Consider the following 18704-nt stretch of genomic DNA (forward strand, 5'->3'; position numbering starts at 1 on the left):
AAATCCAATATCTAGCAATCTTTTATCAGTTGGCCTTTCTGCCACACAATGCCTCTTCTGCTTGGTGAGTAGTCATATATCCTCTTCACACTGTTGTTATTCCACCTCATATTTTCCATTGTTTTATTAGTTTTACAATAGTCACACAATTCTTGTTACTATAATTAATTAAACATTCCCTCAAAGATCTCATTTTAGAGACAATGTTATCTGAACTCTTTACCTGTTGCATAAATTGTGTCATTATTAAGTCACTTTCCCTTGTAAACCTCACAGTAACTAATTTTGCGTCATGTATTGTGGCAATGGGTACTTCTTTAGCAGTGAAATTTCCTTTCTTATTTCTTATAAATATAAATAATTTTTATATAATGGAAAATTGAGTTGGGTGGGATGAGTTCTAGGATCTATGAAATCATTGTGCTATTACCCATTGAATTTTGTATGAAATTTTTCAGAGACCCTAATTTATTCTCATGCCAATCCAAACAAAGTTTATCATAGAAAAGATAGAGCATGATCTGGAGCATTTGTATATCCATTAAATGAATTAGAGAACATTTTGAGAATTTCCTATACTTCTAGAATGGGACAATGTTATTATTAGTATTTTATCAGTTCCTTTGACAGTGAATAAGTGATAAAGCACACAATATATATACATATTTTGTGTGAATAAACAAAAATATAGTTTAATTTATTCATGTTTTGTAAGAGGCACTTTGATATTTAGAATGAATGAAGTTCTTGCAGACAGTCAGGATGTGTCAAGTGTGGTCTGTCATGAAAGGACTCATGTTGCACATTTGTGTACTTACAAAATATTTGCTTTTGATAGAAGTTATCTTCAAAGTAGGTGCAATTTGAGTCCTCATATTTCTGCACTCAGTCCGTCTGCTGTGCAAACCATTTTTTCATGTTGTTTTCTGTAAACAGTCATGGCATTTTTGTCTTCTGGTGCACAGCAAGGAACATCTCTAATACACTGCCCTCCCACTATCACTTACAAGGAAATGTCGCCAACTTGTCCTCATATTTAAGGGAGAAAAAAGAACATTTGCAAGATATCAGTCCCAGAAATTAATCTCACATGAAAATGTTGGGCTTAGTTCAGACAGTATGCAGTAATGACCTTTTGGAAGTACAGATTTTAAACTTTTTTGTGCACTGCCTATTTGTCATACACTGCTCTCCACTGCAGCTACCTATTGCCTAAGTACAAAGTACTGTACAGCAGAGTGACAACCATAGCACTCCTACTCATGGGGTGTTGAAGGTGAGGGAAGAGAAGTGGGGAAGTTGACATATCTGCCCAATGTACACCAACAGAAAAAAAATCCATAACATCCAAACATAATTAATGTAGAGTAATGAAATTTTGGGAATATATTTGGTGAGATAACATATTTAAGTAATTGTCACTGCAAGATCACAGGTTAATGTAAGGGGGAGATAAACCATAAGGGTGAGATAAACCATTACAAATGTGAAATGTTGGTATGTTATTAACCAGTGTAATTGCCAGAATGTTGAATGAAGCATACAAAGATGCATGGATTGCATTCTGCAGATGCCAAATGTCAGTTTGGGGGACTGAGTTCCATGCCTGTAGCATTGTTAATGCTGTTTGTGGATGATGCCTGAGTTGTTATCTGATGATGTCCCATATGTGCTTGATTGGTGGTTGATCTGGTGATCAAGATGCCCCAGGCAACATGTCGGCACTCTGTAGAGCATGTTGGGTTACAACAAAGATAAACACCTCCAGGAATGCTGTTCATGAATGGCAGCAGAACATGTCAAATCAATATATTGACACACAGTTTTACAGTAAGTGTGCCTGGGATAACCACGAGAGTGCTCCTGCTGTCATATGAAATTGTACCCCAGAACACAACTACAGAATTAGGTCCGGTGTGTCTAGCACACAGACAGGTTGGTTGCAGGTTCTTCTAACCAGCGCATGACCATTACTGGTACCAAGGCAGAACCTGTTTTCATCAGAAAATACCACAGACCTCCACCCTGCCCTCTAGTGAGCTTTTGCTTGACACCACTGAAGTCGTAAATGGTGGTGGTTTGGGGTTAGTGGAATGCATGCTACAGGGCATCTGTCTTTGAGCTGTCCTTGAAGTAACCAATTTGTAACAGTTAATTGTGTCTCTGTGGTGGCAACTGCTGCTCAAACTGCTGCTGCAGGTGGAGTACGATGCACCAGAGCCTCATGCCAAACATGATGGTCTTCCCTGTCAGTAGTGCCACATGGCTGTCCTGAGCCCAGTCTCGTTGCAACTGTACATTCTCATGACCATCGCTGGCAGCAATAATGTACAGCTGCTACACTACTAGAGCCACTCTTAAGTGATTGGTACAAAATTTTAATAGACTCCAGTTTTCAGATGTAGAAATGTGTCTACCAGCTTTTGTTTGTCGCACAACTCCTTCTTGGCGTTTCAATTAATATTTTGAAATATTGTTTGCGAACACATGTTATTCTATGTGAAAAGTAGTAAGTAATATGTGTACATAATATGTCAACCTCACACTCATATATATTCTGCATTGACACCTATACTCTGCAGTGTGTGTGGCAGAGGATACTTTGTGTGCCAGTGTCACTTCACCCTTTTCCTGTTCCAGTCACCAATGGTTCATGGTAAGCCTCCATGTGTACTCCATCTTTCTTAGTTTTATCATCATGGTCGTTTCATGAGATATACATAGTAGGAAGTAACACATTGGTTGTTTCTTCTAGAAAGTGATTTAAAATGGAATGATCATATAAAGTTGATCGTCGGTAAAGCAGATGCCAGACTGAGATTCATTGGAAGAATCTTAAGGAAATGCAATCCGACAACAAAGGAAGTAGGTTACAGTACGCTTGTTCGCCCAATGCTTGAATACTGCTCAGCAGTGTGGGATCCGCACCAGGTAGGTTTGATAGAAGAGATAGAGAAGATCCAACGGAGAGCAGTGCGCTTCGTTACAGGATCATTTAGTAATTGCGAAAGCATTACGGAGATGATAGATAAACTCCAGTGGAAGACTCTGCAGGAGAGATGCTCAGTAGCTTGGTACGGGCTTTTGTTAAAGTTTCGAGAACATACCTTCACCGAAGAGTCAAGCAGTATATTGCTCCCTCCTACGTATATCTCGCGAAGAGACCATGAGGATAAAATCAGAGAGATTAGAGCCCACACAGAAGCATACCGACAATCCTTCTATCCATGTACAATACGAGACTGGAATAGAAGGGAGAACCGATAGAGGTACTCAGGGTACCCTCCGCCACACACCGTCAGGTGGCTTACGGAGTATGGATGTAGATGTAGATGTAGATGTAGATGTAGATGTAGATGTAGATGTAGAAACGCACGGTGTTGAAAGTAAACCACAAGCTGATGCAGAATGCCTCTCATGCAGCATCTGCTAGTGAAGTTGGTTGAGCATCTTCATGACCCTTCCACACTTACTGAATGAACCTATAATGTAACATGCTGCGCTTCTTTGGATCTTTTCTATTTTCTCTATCAATCCTAACTGGTACAGGTCCTAGACAGATGAGCAATATTCAGGTATTAGTTGAATGAGGTTTTGTAAGTTACCTCCGTTGTTGATGGAGTACATTTCCTGATGATGCTTCCAATGACTCTCTGTCTGACATATGCCTTGCCAGAAATTAATTTTATGTGGTCATTCCTCTTCACATCACTCCAAGCAGATGCTCCTATATATTTTATGGAAATTGATAGTTCTGCAGTCATGTAATTATGCAGTAATGGATCTTTCTCTCTGTGTATACACAGCATGTTACATTTGTTTATTTTGAGGGTCAATTGGCACTCTGTGCACCAAGTGTTGGCTCCCTGCAGGTCTTCCTGAATTTTGCTGCATTTTTCTAGTGTTGTGACTTCTCTGTGTGCAACAACATCATCCACAAAGGGTCTCACAGAACTTCTGATGTTATGTACTAGGTCAATTATATATACTGTGAAAAATAATAGTCCTGTAACACTCCCCTGGGGTACTCCCCAAAGTTACTTTTGCATATGAAGACTTCTCTCCTTTGTGGATTACAGTCCAATAACACAGTTTGTTTGATATCCCTTCCAGGGGGTCAATGATCATGACAGCTACCTGGGCTCCAGCATCTACTTCTCTGTGGGTCTTGTGGATGAACAGTGTGAACTGGGTTTCACGTGATAATTATGTTGATTCTTATAGATGAGATGTTTGCTCTCCAGAAATGTTCAATATTATTTTAATATTTTCTCATAATGATATCCTGTAGCTATATATATATATATATTCATCAAAAGCAGAACTAATAAACCTACATAACTGAAGAATTATTATGAAATAAAGTTAACGATTTTTGATTTAGAATTTAATCATGCCAATCTCATTGTAGAATAGCACATATCCTGCAAATGTACTTCACTTTAATGGCCACCTTTAAAATCCAAAGAAAACAATGCACAACAGTGATGATAATGATAAAATAGCACTACACTACTTCTTTAATGTCACAGTTATCCATTTCATTCATTTACAGTGGCACCAGCTACATGTTTGTATCCACATACTTTGACACAATGAACAAACCCTGTTACCATTGTCAAAACAGTATTTCATAAATTTGTTACCCTCTTGTTTATACAGAACTTCACACTCAGGGATTAGGCATCTGCAGTGGGGTGGAGCAAGTTATAAACCACTGGAGCAAGTGAAAGTTTAAGAGCTGTACTTTCAGAAGGTCATAACTGTGTACTGCCAGAATTATGGTCCAAATTTTTTCATGCAGTCAATTTCTGTAGCTGATATCTTGCAAGATTTCTCTCTTCTCCTTGGAATATGAGGTCAAGTTGGAGACATTTCCTTGTTAGAAGGGTGATTTTGACAAAACTTACCACAGTAATGGCGCAATTAAAAGACAAAGTTCAGTTATACACTAATATACCACAACAGATTATTCCATTGTAATATAAGCAGTCTCATTTATTTTGTTTTGTGGCAATATATATTGTGGTAGAGAAGCAGCTGTGATGTGTTTTTCTGATATACTACACATTCAAACTTAATTACCTTACAGATAGGTGATATATATTATCTGTTGAAAGCTTATATTACCTGTCAAAAGTACCTGTCATATCCATCTACAGATTAATCTATGGATGCTTAATAGAGGAAGTTACTACATTCAAAAAGCTGTATTTCTTATAAATACACTATTTATTTGCATTCTTAACAATCACAAGTCACTGTACTGATTAGTATTGAAGTATCATAATCATTATGTACCATATAAAGCAAACTTGTTTGCTATGAACATTGTTTTCTACAATGCTTACAGGAACTTACAAACCCAGAATCCAATATTCCTGTTGGTTGTGATTAATAAAATTCTAATACAGTTTTGAATTTCTATTTGACCTTCACAGATTACTTTTTTTAAAACTTATATGAAAGTAGTGGGAAACCTAATATAGAGGACCCACACATGTGCTTCACACCCCATGTTTCAGTTTATATAACTGAGTCAGGTGGCACAGTGGTTAGTGCACAGGATTCGCATTTGGGAGGATGATAGTTCAAACCTGTGTCTGGCCATCCAGATTGGGGTTTTCTGTGATTTTCCTTAATTGGTCCAGGCAAATGGCAGGATGGTTCCTTTGAAAGGGCACAGCTGATTTCCTTCCCAATTCTTCACATGGTCCGAGCTCATACTCCATCTCTAATGACCTCAATGTAACGGGACATTATACACAATCTTTCTTTTTCATTTTTTCAATGTATATCTGCCTTTGTAACAATTATGAATTTATAAAATAATCAGCATTTGCATAGAAATGACTGATATTGTTTACTTTAGCTTTTAATACCAATGTGATTATATTTATTTGCTCCAAATTTTTGCAGCTCGTGACAAAATGGATAACAAAAGACTGTTTGGATTCTCATTTGCACATCTAATGGAACAAGGTGGAGCAACACTGAGTGATGGTCAGCATGAGTTATACATTTATAAATGTGAGGAACGGACACGACTGGAACCCTCCATGTACCTGAATCTTCCATCTGGTGTACGAGATGATGCAGGCCCATCTGTGTCATCACCATTCTCTCGCAGTAGCAAGGAGGCAGTTTATGTCCACACACTGCTCTGTTCAACAAAACTAACCCAGAATGGTTTGTTGTATTCTCATATAACACTGGCATTTAAGAATAGAGTGTAACTCAGTCAGGAATGTAGTAATCCAGATTTACAGGATATTTTCCATGATATTTATTAGTCTTACAGTATGTATGAAATGTGACAGTGTTGCTAAACTGGCTATTGTGTAATGTGCAAATAACAGAAAGTCAATAAAATCAAATGTTTAGAGCCACAATCACTAAAACTTGAAAGCACAGGAGCAAATATGTGTGTAGGGATGTTGTTGTTGTGATCTTCAGTCTGAACACTGGTTTAATGTAGCCCTCCACACTAGTCAATCCTGTGCAGTCCACTTCATCACTGAATAACTACTGCAACAAACATCCATTTCCTTGATGCCTCAGACTGTGTCCTATCAACCAGTCCCTTCTTTTAGTCAATTTATGCCATAAATTTCTTTTTCCCAGTGTGATTTAGTACATCTTCATTAGTTATTAGGTCTACCCATCTGATTTTCAGCTTTCTTCTGTAGCACAGCAGTTAAAAAACTGTACTTATGTTCTTGTCTGACCTGTTTATTGTTCACAATTCACTTCTGTACAAGACTGCACTCAAGGTAAATGTCTCAAAAGACTTCCTAGCACTTAAATTTATTTTATATGCTAACAAGTTTCTCATTTTAAGAAACATATTTCTTGATATTGCCAGTTTGCATTTTATATCTTCTCTACTTCAACTAGCATCAATTGTTTTGCTGCCTAGATAACCACTACTTTTAGCGTCTCATTTCCTAATCTAATTCCATCAATGTCACCTAATTTAATTCTACTTTATTCCATAATCCATGATTTATTTTTGTTGATGTTCATCATATCATCTTTTTTCAATATGCTATCCAATTCTGTTCAGATACTCATCCAATTCTTTTGCAGTCTCTGACAGAATTACAATGTCATACATATTGTTTAGAGTGCAGTGGTGCATGGGTGTCATTGATTAGTAGTGGGACTGCTTCCTCCTGTTAATACCATGCATTAGTTGGGCAGGTGCCACATTTCATTGTCATCACATATTCATAAATAATGAATGTGCTTTTAAGGTATCAGTAACATTCCACAAGTAGTTTAGTCTTTATTTATTTCTTTGCTAATGTAAGAAGCCTACCTTTACTGTACACACAGTTAGAAGCAGCATACAAATATTTACAAAAAAAACATTCAGAAATATTGTCAATAAAATTTACAAATCAGATGACATTAGTCTAGACCTGGGCCACATTTAGGGCACAATCTTTTGTAAGCATAATGTCCTGTATTGGAAAGGTAAGTGGACAAAGAGGCCACTATCACTGGGTGTACAACAGTTTGTTCTTATCCATACTCATACTTGTTATCCTCTGAGGTGAAACTCTGTAGTATATTGGAGGTCTTTGCTCTACTGACACCAGTTCTTGAGCAGTTAAGGGACATCCAAACACCCCACTCATCGCTGTGACTGGCCGGAAGATGTTCTCATGGCTCTGTCCAGTCTTGTGGCATGGATTTCTATTGAAAGAGTCTGGTGCCTTGCCCGAAGGGAATTTTTTTGATTTTAGCCTAGGTGGAGATAACTCATGACCAAATCATGAGTGAGCTTCTGCGTTTTCAGCCTTCAGTTGTTCATGATTGTTGGCAAATTCTCACTGAGTATTTGGCAGTGTGATACCAGCAACACAGCAAGGGTTAGGTTTTAAGCATCCTACAATCAGCCTACAAGCTTTGTTCAGTGCAGGGTCTACAGGTTTGGCATTAGATGATTTATACCAAACAGGGGAGGTATACTCCACTACAGAATAGCACAGAGCAGTGGTTCTAAGAACTTGTGGCTTAGCTCCCCAATATGTTCCTCTTAACTTTCTAAAGATATTATTTCAAGTGCTAGTTTTCTGTTTGAAATTGGCAGCAGTGTTGTCTGAAGCTGATTACTTCTAGGTACTTTGGAGTGAAACCATCTTTCAAGGGGATGCTGTTCCAAGACACATTCTATTGTCTTGATGCCTCCCTGTTGCTAAGATGGAAAGCAAAGAGTATAGTTTTTGAGGGGTTGGGCTTTAGGTGGTTAGCCTTACAGTATGTGCCTAGTTCTTTCAAAGCACCATCAAGAGATAGTTCTATCTCTTTTGAATCTTTCTCCATTGGAGGTGAGGGCCATGTCAATGGCACAGTTAAAACTTCTTGTATTGTAAGGAACTGGATAGTCAATTGTATAAATATTAAATGGCAATGAAGCTAGCACACTTTCTTGAAGTAAAGCAGTTTTCTTGGATTTTCCACTTCCTTTGTTGCCCCTGAAAATCAGAGAGAAACCTATGATTCTGTAACAGTGTTGATATCAGCATGGTATCTTTTGGATCCTTGGTGAGAGCAAATACTTTTTATAAGGGAGTGTCATGATTAACAATATTGTATGCCATGCTAAGATCAATGAAGGTTATTCCTGTGATATGTTTGTTTTCAAAACTATTTTCAATATGCTAAGTTAGGCTGAAGACCTGTGCAATAATGCTCTCACTTAGTGTGAAACCTGTTTGCTGTTGGTCAGCAGCATGAATGAGTCAGCGGAGTAGCATTCTTTTGAATATCTTGTATAACTGACACAGGAGAGGTATTGGTTCATAGTGTTTGGGATTCCTTCTGTGTTTTCCAGGATATAGACTGGCCATTATGTGTGCTTTCCACCATAATTTTGGAATATTGGACCTAAACAGCAGTTATTAAAAAGTTGTAGCTGCCATTCCTTAGTGAACACACAGACGTTCTTTATTTATTCTGCTCTGATATTATACAAACCAGGAGCTTCCCATGATTTGTACTAATTTATTGAATTTTCCAGTTCAGTGATATTATTAAAATCTTGTATGTTTCTTCATTCCTCTCCAGAGGTAGCTTCCACACAGGTCTCTTAGGTTTATGTCGATGTTTTGTTTTACCATTAACGACCAGTTGGTTGGTAATCTGATTAGCTGTAACATCTGAATGTGTGTTGGATGTAGTTGGATCTCTGTTGAAGTTCTTTAAGAGTCTACAGGCTTTCTGGCCACTGACTGACATGTCTAGTTTTCCAATTAGTTTTCCACAGCTTTCTCTCTAAATATGGTATTGCAGTGGCTGTGTTATTCCAAATTATGATGCAATGTTCCTTTGGACATGCATGCATGCATGTATGTCCAAAGGAACTTGACATCGTAATTCAGAACAACAAGACACTGCAACATTGTACTTAACGTAATTGATGTGACATCCACAGGGAATAGATTTTACAGGAACTCCTCTTAACAACTTTGATGAATGGTCAGTTGCTTTAGGAACTGGCTTCATGCTCTATATTATAGTGTCCAAAGAAGCAGAAGATTTTGGAGAATCTGTTTTCTTAAAGTTATCCCTGTGGTAAAATGATACATAATGTACTCATATAGCAAAGTGAAGCTGGCACAGGATTGATGTGTTGAGAATGAGGAATAGGGCTGCGTATTGTCTCAGTGCATTGCTGTGTTATGCTATTACTAACAAAAATCAAATCAGGATGATACCCTCTTCACCAATGGCTACAGTTAAAGAAAGGTGACAATTTACTTCTGTGAATAAGAGATAGCTCACTACCATCTGCCCATTGTTTTAGTAATTCAGCATTGTCATCAATGAGCTCAATCCCCATTCACCAGTGTGACAATTGAAAACTCCTACGCAAAGTTTACTTTCTGATTTTTGAAGTCATTCAGTCCACTGAAGGAGGAAACTGGAATTTGGTGGCTTATAAACTGAAGCCTTTTTGAGGTGTGTTGTATTATAAACAAAGAAAACTTTTAGGACAGGGTAGCAGAAAGCCTCATTAACTTCATAAGCATTTATTGTGTAGCCCTCATGTGATTGGTATGATACAGAAACATTTACCACATAAAACCATACTATTTTGAGGAAGAAGGTGTGGGAATAACTGTGATAATGTACAGAATGGGTGTGTGATTCGTGAAGGTGTGGACAGTCTACACGTCTTGTTGATTATTCTTGACCTTGAGAGAATTGTTTCTTTCTTGGCTTATTTCTTCATATGAACCACACAATGATCTGATTTAACTTTGTATGATGTGTTTCTCTGGTGATACCTAAAAGCTGAAGTATACTGAAGTCACCTAGAAGCAATAAATGGTTAGAGGAAACAATAAAACAGGAATTCGTTAGCATTTTATTAGCTGTGACTTACATACCTGTTGACAGATTATGTGAAGGAACTCAACAGTGTGTTACTAATGATGACTACCTAACAAGTGATGTTACCTTTAACAGCAACTGACAAATGTTGCATCATCGACAATATTTTCTAAACATTGCATTACTTCCTTTAATAGGTTTTTCATTATCATTACAAAAATGATAAAAAAACTGCATATACAGATCATCCAAGTCAAAATATGTTTAACTGATGCAATAATTTCATATCTTCTTCATCTCTTAATTTGACTAAAAAAAAAAAAACAAGAAATTAGTACTATGATTCAGTAACTGCAATGTCACAATACGTAGAACATTGAAATTTGAATATTACTAGTCACAATGAGACACACTGGTTCTGAAATTCTGTGCAAAAATAAAAAAATCAGTATATCTGCAGCCTTATATGACCCTAAGAAAAATTATACATCTTTTAATTACTGTCATTGCTCATGATGAGTCTTAACACATGTAAAATAAATAGACTGAAAGCTAAAAAAATTAAATTTTACAAGATATTCATGGTCACAATAATAGCTGTTATAAAATCCAATGGAATATATTTGATGTATCAAAAATGAATATTTCATCAATATATATTATTTGACTGTGAATTCCAAGTGTGAGAGCTAATAAATTCTCTCTGTCTCTTCCATCTTTGTTATTTTTGAAACAGTATCTTCACAGAATGTCACTTTCTATTTGACAATAAGTCAAACTTACTTGAGAAGTGAAACTTCCTGGCAGATTAAAACTTTGTGCCGGACCGAGACTCAAACTCAAGACCTTTGCCTTTCACGGGCAAGTCCTCTGTAAAGCAGGCAACAGCTTCTGTAAAGTTTGAAAGGTAGGAGATGAGATACTGGCAGAAGTAAAACTGTGAGGACAGGGCATGTTTCGTGCTTGGAGAGCTCAGATGGTAGAGCACTTGCCCGCGAAAGGCAAAGGTCCCGAGTTTGAGTCTTGGTCCAGCACACAGTTTTAATCTGTCAGGAAGTTTCATATTAGCACACACTCTGTTGCAGAGTGAAAATCTCATTCTGAATTACTTGAGGAGTGATTTTTAACTACAAACAAAGTATGTTTCTACATAAAAAATCTTATATATTAGAACAGAACTTAACTAAATTGAGGAAATATATATGAAATGCTGATTGCTAAATGCTAAAATGAGGAAATATTTATGAAATGCTTAAATACAGTGATAAACTGACATCAATAGATCCATTCATGCATATGGAATTCTAATATGGGGAACAAGTAAAGATGGTGATTTGCACATCAGCTATGGATCGCTTGGCAATCCTATAGTGCTGTTTGCTAGGAGATTTTCCTAGCATTAAGTATAATTCAATTCCTTCCTTTACTTCCACACTCCTCCATAATAACATAAACACAACCTACTTCATGATGTAGATATACCCATACACTTCATAAGAAGTTGGAGTAAGGAAAAAGTAAACTGGCTTCATTGAGACCTAGCATATTGTTACCAACACTAAATAAATGATAATGAGACTGGGTTTTACCTTGATGCATTTCAGGAATGATGAGAATAAGTTTCAATAATGTACAGTAACATCAATAAATATTTTCATTAACATTTCATTTGTTCTGTATTTCTTGGAAAATCAATGTAGAAGTTAGTGCTTTTCCCCACACACTTTGAAAAGGCATTAAAACAACTACTAGCACTACCCCATGTGCACATGCTAGCACATGATACTAACTAAAAAGAGAAAGGAAAGATTAGTGGTTTCAACTCTCATGTGCTAGAACAGTAACTGAGGTGAGAGGGATGTACAAAACATAATTGGCATAGCTGTCACTATAACCTCTTGCATCTGTATGCACATCAGCTGTCCTACTACACATGTTATATACTCACATCTCTTATATTGAAAGGTCATATACTTGTTGACTTGGATCTTTGATATTTCTTTAGCATCATTGGCAAGAAATCCTTAGCCTGAAAATCTAAGATAATTTAGACTACATTGTTAACTTGATAATTAATTTCACTTCCTGGAAAGTAATACACCTTTATCTGCATTTTTATGATTTTTCCACACTGAATTTTCAATAAAGGGTGTGAAAGTAGTGATAAATTTTCAGTGCATAAATTTATATTTTCAGCGGATCTTTTATCACTCCTCCAGTGGAAGGAACACCCAGAAAATATCCAGGAAGCACTATCTCGAGTTATACTACTTGATGGAGAGGAACTAGTGAAATTCTTACAGGATGTCCTTGATGCTTTATTTGCCATGTTTTCTACAGAAGAAGGGAACTCTACATCTTACTCGGGTCTTGTCTTCCAGTCTCTGGTAAGAGAGTTGAAAATCAATATTTTTTTCACTTTACACATTTTTTCTAGTGATCTCGTAGTTCTGTTTGTTCCAATATCTGACAATAGCTTTGGAAAATGATGGTGATTGTTTTAAGCAATAATCAGCAGTTCTTTTGTGGTGAACTCACATGCTCAGCCCTACAAACTTTCCTTTCTTTAAATATAAGTTGTTGATTGTTAACTGTGATATGGCATATGATCTGTAAAGGTTTCTTGAATGATGTACCAAGCTCGTAATTTATTATGGAATATGCATTATGCTCAAATGAGGGAAACAGTTTCTGAAACTGGTACAGGAATTTCTTTAGACAACAAAAGAAAAGAGAATCATGAGATATAATTCGTAACCATATTTGAATCTGAAATAAATAAATAAACATAATGCTCAACACAGTAAGAGGAGTTGCTTTCAAATAAATGGTTGTGGTCAGTAAAAAAACTTCAACTGGTGATTAGATCTCTATTTAATCTACATAAAACACAATAGTCCAGCATTAAAGAAAGCAATCAGTATTTACATAACTGTTTTTAGCGTATGGCTTTAACTGGATGTAAGTTTGTTCTTATTTATCTCTCAAAGTAATGATAATAACTGTTCTAAATTATGCAAATTGTTAGCCATTCAAGCACTTTGACTAATTTCAAATAGGTCTGAAGCTGTACATATGACTTCAATTGAAATAATTTTTGCTATTTTTATATCATCATCTTAAAATTAAAAGTTGTACTTGTTACAGATCACTTATAAAGAAAAATGAGTTTGCCCACAATTTCTTACTACCTTAATAACAGGTCTGGAAAACTAATTCAAATACATAGTGCATGTACTACATCTCACTGCTCTTACATGTCACCAAGTGAGTTGGTAGAATAGTAAAAGATGGGACTTGTGTTCAGAAAGACAACAGTTAAAATCTCTATCTGGTCATCCACATATAGGTTTCAAATTGTTGCCTTAAATATCTTATGGCAAATCCCAGAACAGTCCCTTTGAATAGGACTTTGCTGATTTATTTGTCTAATTAAAGCTTGCACTTCATGTCTAATGCCACTCTCATTGATGAAATGGCCAACCCTAATATTACTTCTTTTTTGTGCCTGTTTGGACACTCAGAGATAAGATAGTTCAGTGTACCTTCTTCAGCATTAAACGAGAGTGATGTAGTGAACACTGAAATATGATTTTGTGAATTACAGCAGAACAGGGTTCAGCTCAGTAGCCTTTTTCTAATAAGTTCCTAACTAAAAGCAATGAAAACACTGTCATGTGAGATATTAGGACTTACAATTTCTTTAAATGTTATAGCACCATTACATTTGAAGAAATTGTAAATCAGTGCATCTCACATTCATAATCTGAAACTGTTCCACTGCTTTGAGCTAGGAATTTATTGAAAAGCAGCTACCAGGCTGAAGCCTGTGCTGCTGAATTTCACAACTGATCCTCTTGTAAGAGAGCCATCACAGTAAACAACAAGAAGTGAAGATGATTCAGTGGTTGAGGAAACACACTCATATGCAAAAGGGAAGGGGTTGGAATCCCCACACAACCATCCAGAATTAGGTTTTTGTTGGTTTCCTTGAACTGATAAAACAAATGCCAGGGTTGTTGTTGTGAATAAGATGTACCCTTTATCTTTTCCAAATATTGTCCTATCTGAACTGATGTTGCAGCTCTAGTAATCATTAATGGGACAGTAAATCCTAATCTACCTTTCTTCTCTGCAGATTCCCCTCTGCTAATCCTGTTGGACCATTAACCTGAATAAAAAGGTGCAGTGTGGAACGATTCCAGTGTTGTTACTGGAAAGAAAAATTTTCTCATAGTAAATGAAGTTGAACATTCATGACTGATTTAAAGTGATATTCTAACTTTGACTGCTGCCTTGACCCGCTAGTGCTTTCCCATCTCATGCATCAGCTCAGGCACATGATGAAACTTTGAGTCTGTCTGTGGAGGGTGCTTAAGTAGCTCCATTGCTGAGCCACAATTTTAACCTATACTAATTGTATACTCTATACAATTAGTATTTTATGTCTTGGTCTTTACCGTGTGCAAAAGATGGTGCATAATAAAGTTACATTGGAAGAACACTTTTATTAGTAACACACAAATGAACAATTCATGGTTCTGGCATAAAATAGAAAATTAGAGCTACTTCTCGTAGAATGATAGAGTTCACACAATAGTCCAAATTGGTGACTTAGGTTGGTGTTTGGTTGATGTCTGGTTGACATCCTACATGGTGATGTGTCCTGGTCCTAGTTGGTGTCCAGTTCAGTCAGGTACAGTCAAATTGATGTGTTAGTCAGTCCGGCCATGCTGGGTCGAAAGCCAGTCAGACATCAGGTCAGTGCCAAAGACCACTTATGAAGATCGCCTACTGATGGATGATCTGTAAGGAGCAGTCAGTGTTGAAGCTTGGGGTGAGAGCAAGGGCTGCCTTGTGATTGTGTAGAGTATTAAATATTCCAACGAAAGGATTTCCATGAGCATCATCTGAGATACAGATTCATGTCACATGGTGCACGGACAAAATGTTCTGCATTTTGCAGTGCCACGACTAGTTGCATGCACTGCTGGTGGGCAATGCTGGTGCCCCTCATGGAGCTTGATGGAGTCTTGGTTTATTGTAGTCTACAGGGAGGATGATTAGGACAGGATCTACTTTCAGGTTGTGTATGGTAGTCCTTTCTTCTGCTGAAAGGTTAGTGTTCTTAGGAAGAGACCTGGGGAAGGATGAGGAGGCCAAGTTGGAGGTAAGGAATTCCTGGAAGGTAACCAGGGGTGATTAGGCAGGAGGGTAGGGGAGGGGGAGGCCCACAGTTGGTTGGTGGTATGAAATGGGAGAGGAAAGTTCCAATGTTGGGATTAGGTTGATTTTTGTTGGATGGATTGGTGGCAAAGAAGTGTTTCCACTGTAGGGAATAGGAGAAGGAGAGTGAATGTTTGACTAGTTCAACATATTTAAACTTGGGTGAAGAGCTAAAGGTGAGGCCTTTGACTATGGCAGAAACTTCTGTGGCACTGAGGTTTTTTGTGGAAATGTTAACAGCAGTGTTACTGGCATCAGTCCCAGGTAACCCACTGTTCCTTCATCCTTCAGCCAACTGTTTCTCTTTCCCCTGTCCTGTCACCCCCTCCCAGTATACATACCCATGTCATCTTGAGTGTGTACCCTCAAATCGTGCCTTACATGCTTAGCCCATATAGCTGCCACCCCTTCCTCCTGCAACACTAACTGGCAAACCAACTGCCTCTTTCTGAGCTGCTAGCCCTCCCTCCCCCATTCCCCTCCCTGCCTACCACTTCTGCCTCCCTCTCCCTCTACCCAGCCCACTCAAAGATTCCCTCACCACAACCAGTCCCTCTGTCAAAATGCTGCATTGGCACCGTTAGTCTAGCTGGCATCATGTAGGGGCATATATGTTTATTTGGAGGTGTGGGAGTGGGGGTGTTTTCTGTGTGTAATTTATTCTAGCTCATCAATGGATAAATCCGAAAGTCAACAAATTTTCTTTATTTTGTGTGTTCCTATTGACAACTCAGCATTCCTGCATCTAAGTCGGTGGTCTGCTTTAAATACAAAAATATTATTCCTATTAAGAGTTTCAAATTAGATAAGGCTAGCTTACATAAAACATCAGCTCAATAGTGATATGGACAGATGGTCCAGTGCGTAACATCTACTGTTGATATATTTATACCTGGATGATATATCATTGCAATGGTACTTGAAGAAATAGTGACAAACATGGCCTAAAATACTAGAAATTTCATATCCAATCAAGAGAAAAGGTGCTAACTAATATGTGTATGCAAGATGTGTGCAATTTTCCAGTGAACCCATCAGGTAAAACAAGATACTTAATAAGGATAGTGTAATAGCAACTGTAGAGTGAATATTATTTAATCAAAATTATTCATTTTTTATTTATTTAATTATCTAAATTTTCTTGAATCCAGTTTATGACTGTTTCAGCGTGATGCAGCACTATACACTTGTCACATCCACAATATTTAAAGATACACATTGAACAGTACCCACGATTATTATTTGTTAGCAATTTACATATTGTGTTTTGTGCTTTATGTGTGTGTGTGTGTGTATGAGGGAGAGAGAGCAACAGTCATATTGCACCTACAAGTTTGTTGTACTACGCCTATTACAAAGTCTAATAACTCCAAGGTGATGAAGTTTTTAATCTCTTTATTGTAATTTTTTTAGGTGAGCATATTCAGTTTGCTAGAAGACAGCAAATTTGAACACTTCAAGCCAGTTATGGATGCATACATCAAGGGTCATTTTGCTGCAGCCCTTGTATACAAGTGAGTAACAAAAGTTTGTAGCTTAATTTCAAGCAGACTATTTTTTTCTTACAGGTTTGAAACCAAAATAAAGTAGTGATCAGTCTGAAAATTCTTATGATAATTAGAGTGTTGTAAATGAAGTACCACTTAACATAAATGGAACACAGTATGCACAACTCTGTATGAGAAGGATGTTATTTCAAAAATGTGAGAAAAACAATAAGTAAAACAAAATGTTCTTTTGATATGAATTATTCAGTACAGTTTAACAAAGCAATATCATACAGCACAAGTGTTTTTTGGTGAGAAAGTCTTACTTCATTTAAGAAAAAATATCTTGGGACGAATCAGATATTGGTTCTTGAGTCTTTGCAGTATTCTCCAACTAAAATACTTGAAAATTTATCAGCTTTAATAGGAAGGAAAAAGCTTAAAAGTCATTGACAAGTAGGCAGTGAGTGGCAGTCAGGAATATTGAAGTCCATCATCAGATGTAGACATAAAACCCACACATTCACATATGTGTAACTCACACACACATGGCCACTGTCATCTGTGACTGCTAAGGCCCAACTGTGACTGAGATGAACTGTGATCTGTAATTGGGTGGATAGTGGGGGTACAGAATAGGTGTGCTGTGGCGAGAAGAGAGTTGTCAGGGTATGGGTAGGGGAAGTTTCTGCACTGCATGCCTGTGGGAGCATGGAGGGACATGATAGGGACAGGATAGTACACTGCTAGGTGCAGAATTGAGTGGCCGTGCTGCAGGGGAGGGGGGGGGGGGGGGGGGGGTCAGGGACATCAGAGTGAAGAGGAGAGAAGTGGAGGAGAGGAAAGGACTATGCAGGAACACTGCTAGGATACAAGACTCTTTTAAGGTCACAGTGGCAGCAGGGAAAAAGATAGACTGGTGGAGAACTGGGACCAATGAAGACTGATGCCAGGATGGTTTTGGGAATGAAAGGTATGTTGCAGTGAGAGTTCCCACCTGTGCAATTTAGAACAACTGCTGTTGGTGGGAAGAATCAAGATGGTGCAGGCTGTGAAAAAGTCACTGAAGTCAAGCACATCGTGTTAGGTGGCAGCATGCTCAGCAACGTGGTGGTACGGCTGTCTCTTGGCCACATTTTGATGGTGGCCATTCATGTGGACATGCAGCTTGTTAGTTGTCACAACCACATAGAATGTCACACAATGGTTGCAGTTAAGTTTGTAGATTACATGGCCCTTGCTTGGGGGGGGGGGGGGGGGGGTAGGAGATATCTGTGACAGGACTGGAGTAGGTGGTAGTGGGAGGATGTGTGGGATAGATCTTGCATTTAGATCTAGTACCATGATAGGAGCCATGGGGTGAGGGGTGGAATTGACATGGACAAGGATATTGCATAGGTTAAGTGATGGTCAGGATACCAATGAGGGAGAGGATGGGACGCTATTTTTCATTTCAGGGCATGCCGAGAGGTAGTCAAAATCCTGGAAGAGAACGTGCTCCCTTCCCAGTTGCTACTGAGTCATGAGGTGCTGTGGCTAGGCAGTGGATATGTGATTTTTGGTTGCTGACTTGTGAGACAAGAAACGAGATCTGTTTCTGGACAAGGTGGGGATGGTAATTTTGGTCTGTGACCCTTGGCATTTTTG

At 37.9% G+C, this 18704-nt stretch overlaps 1 protein-coding gene across 4 annotated transcripts in view; it reads left to right on the forward strand.

Annotated features, from left to right (window-relative positions):
- LOC126299499 (dedicator of cytokinesis protein 3) overlaps positions 1-18704 on the forward strand; it is a 951484-nt gene that overhangs the window by 814627 nt on the left and 118153 nt on the right. For all 4 annotated transcript variants that reach the window (XM_049991443.1, XM_049991445.1, XM_049991444.1 and 1 more), the window contains exons 14-16: positions 5920-6189; positions 12541-12731; positions 16984-17084. In XM_049991443.1, the coding sequence (XP_049847400.1) occupies positions 5920-6189; positions 12541-12731; positions 16984-17084 (562 nt within the window). The remainder of the gene's footprint in view (positions 1-5919; positions 6190-12540; positions 12732-16983; positions 17085-18704) is intronic.

Source organism: Schistocerca gregaria, chromosome X, assembly GCF_023897955.1.
Source record: "Schistocerca gregaria isolate iqSchGreg1 chromosome X, iqSchGreg1.2, whole genome shotgun sequence".
NCBI classification, from domain to species: Eukaryota; Metazoa; Arthropoda; class Insecta; order Orthoptera; family Acrididae; genus Schistocerca; species Schistocerca gregaria.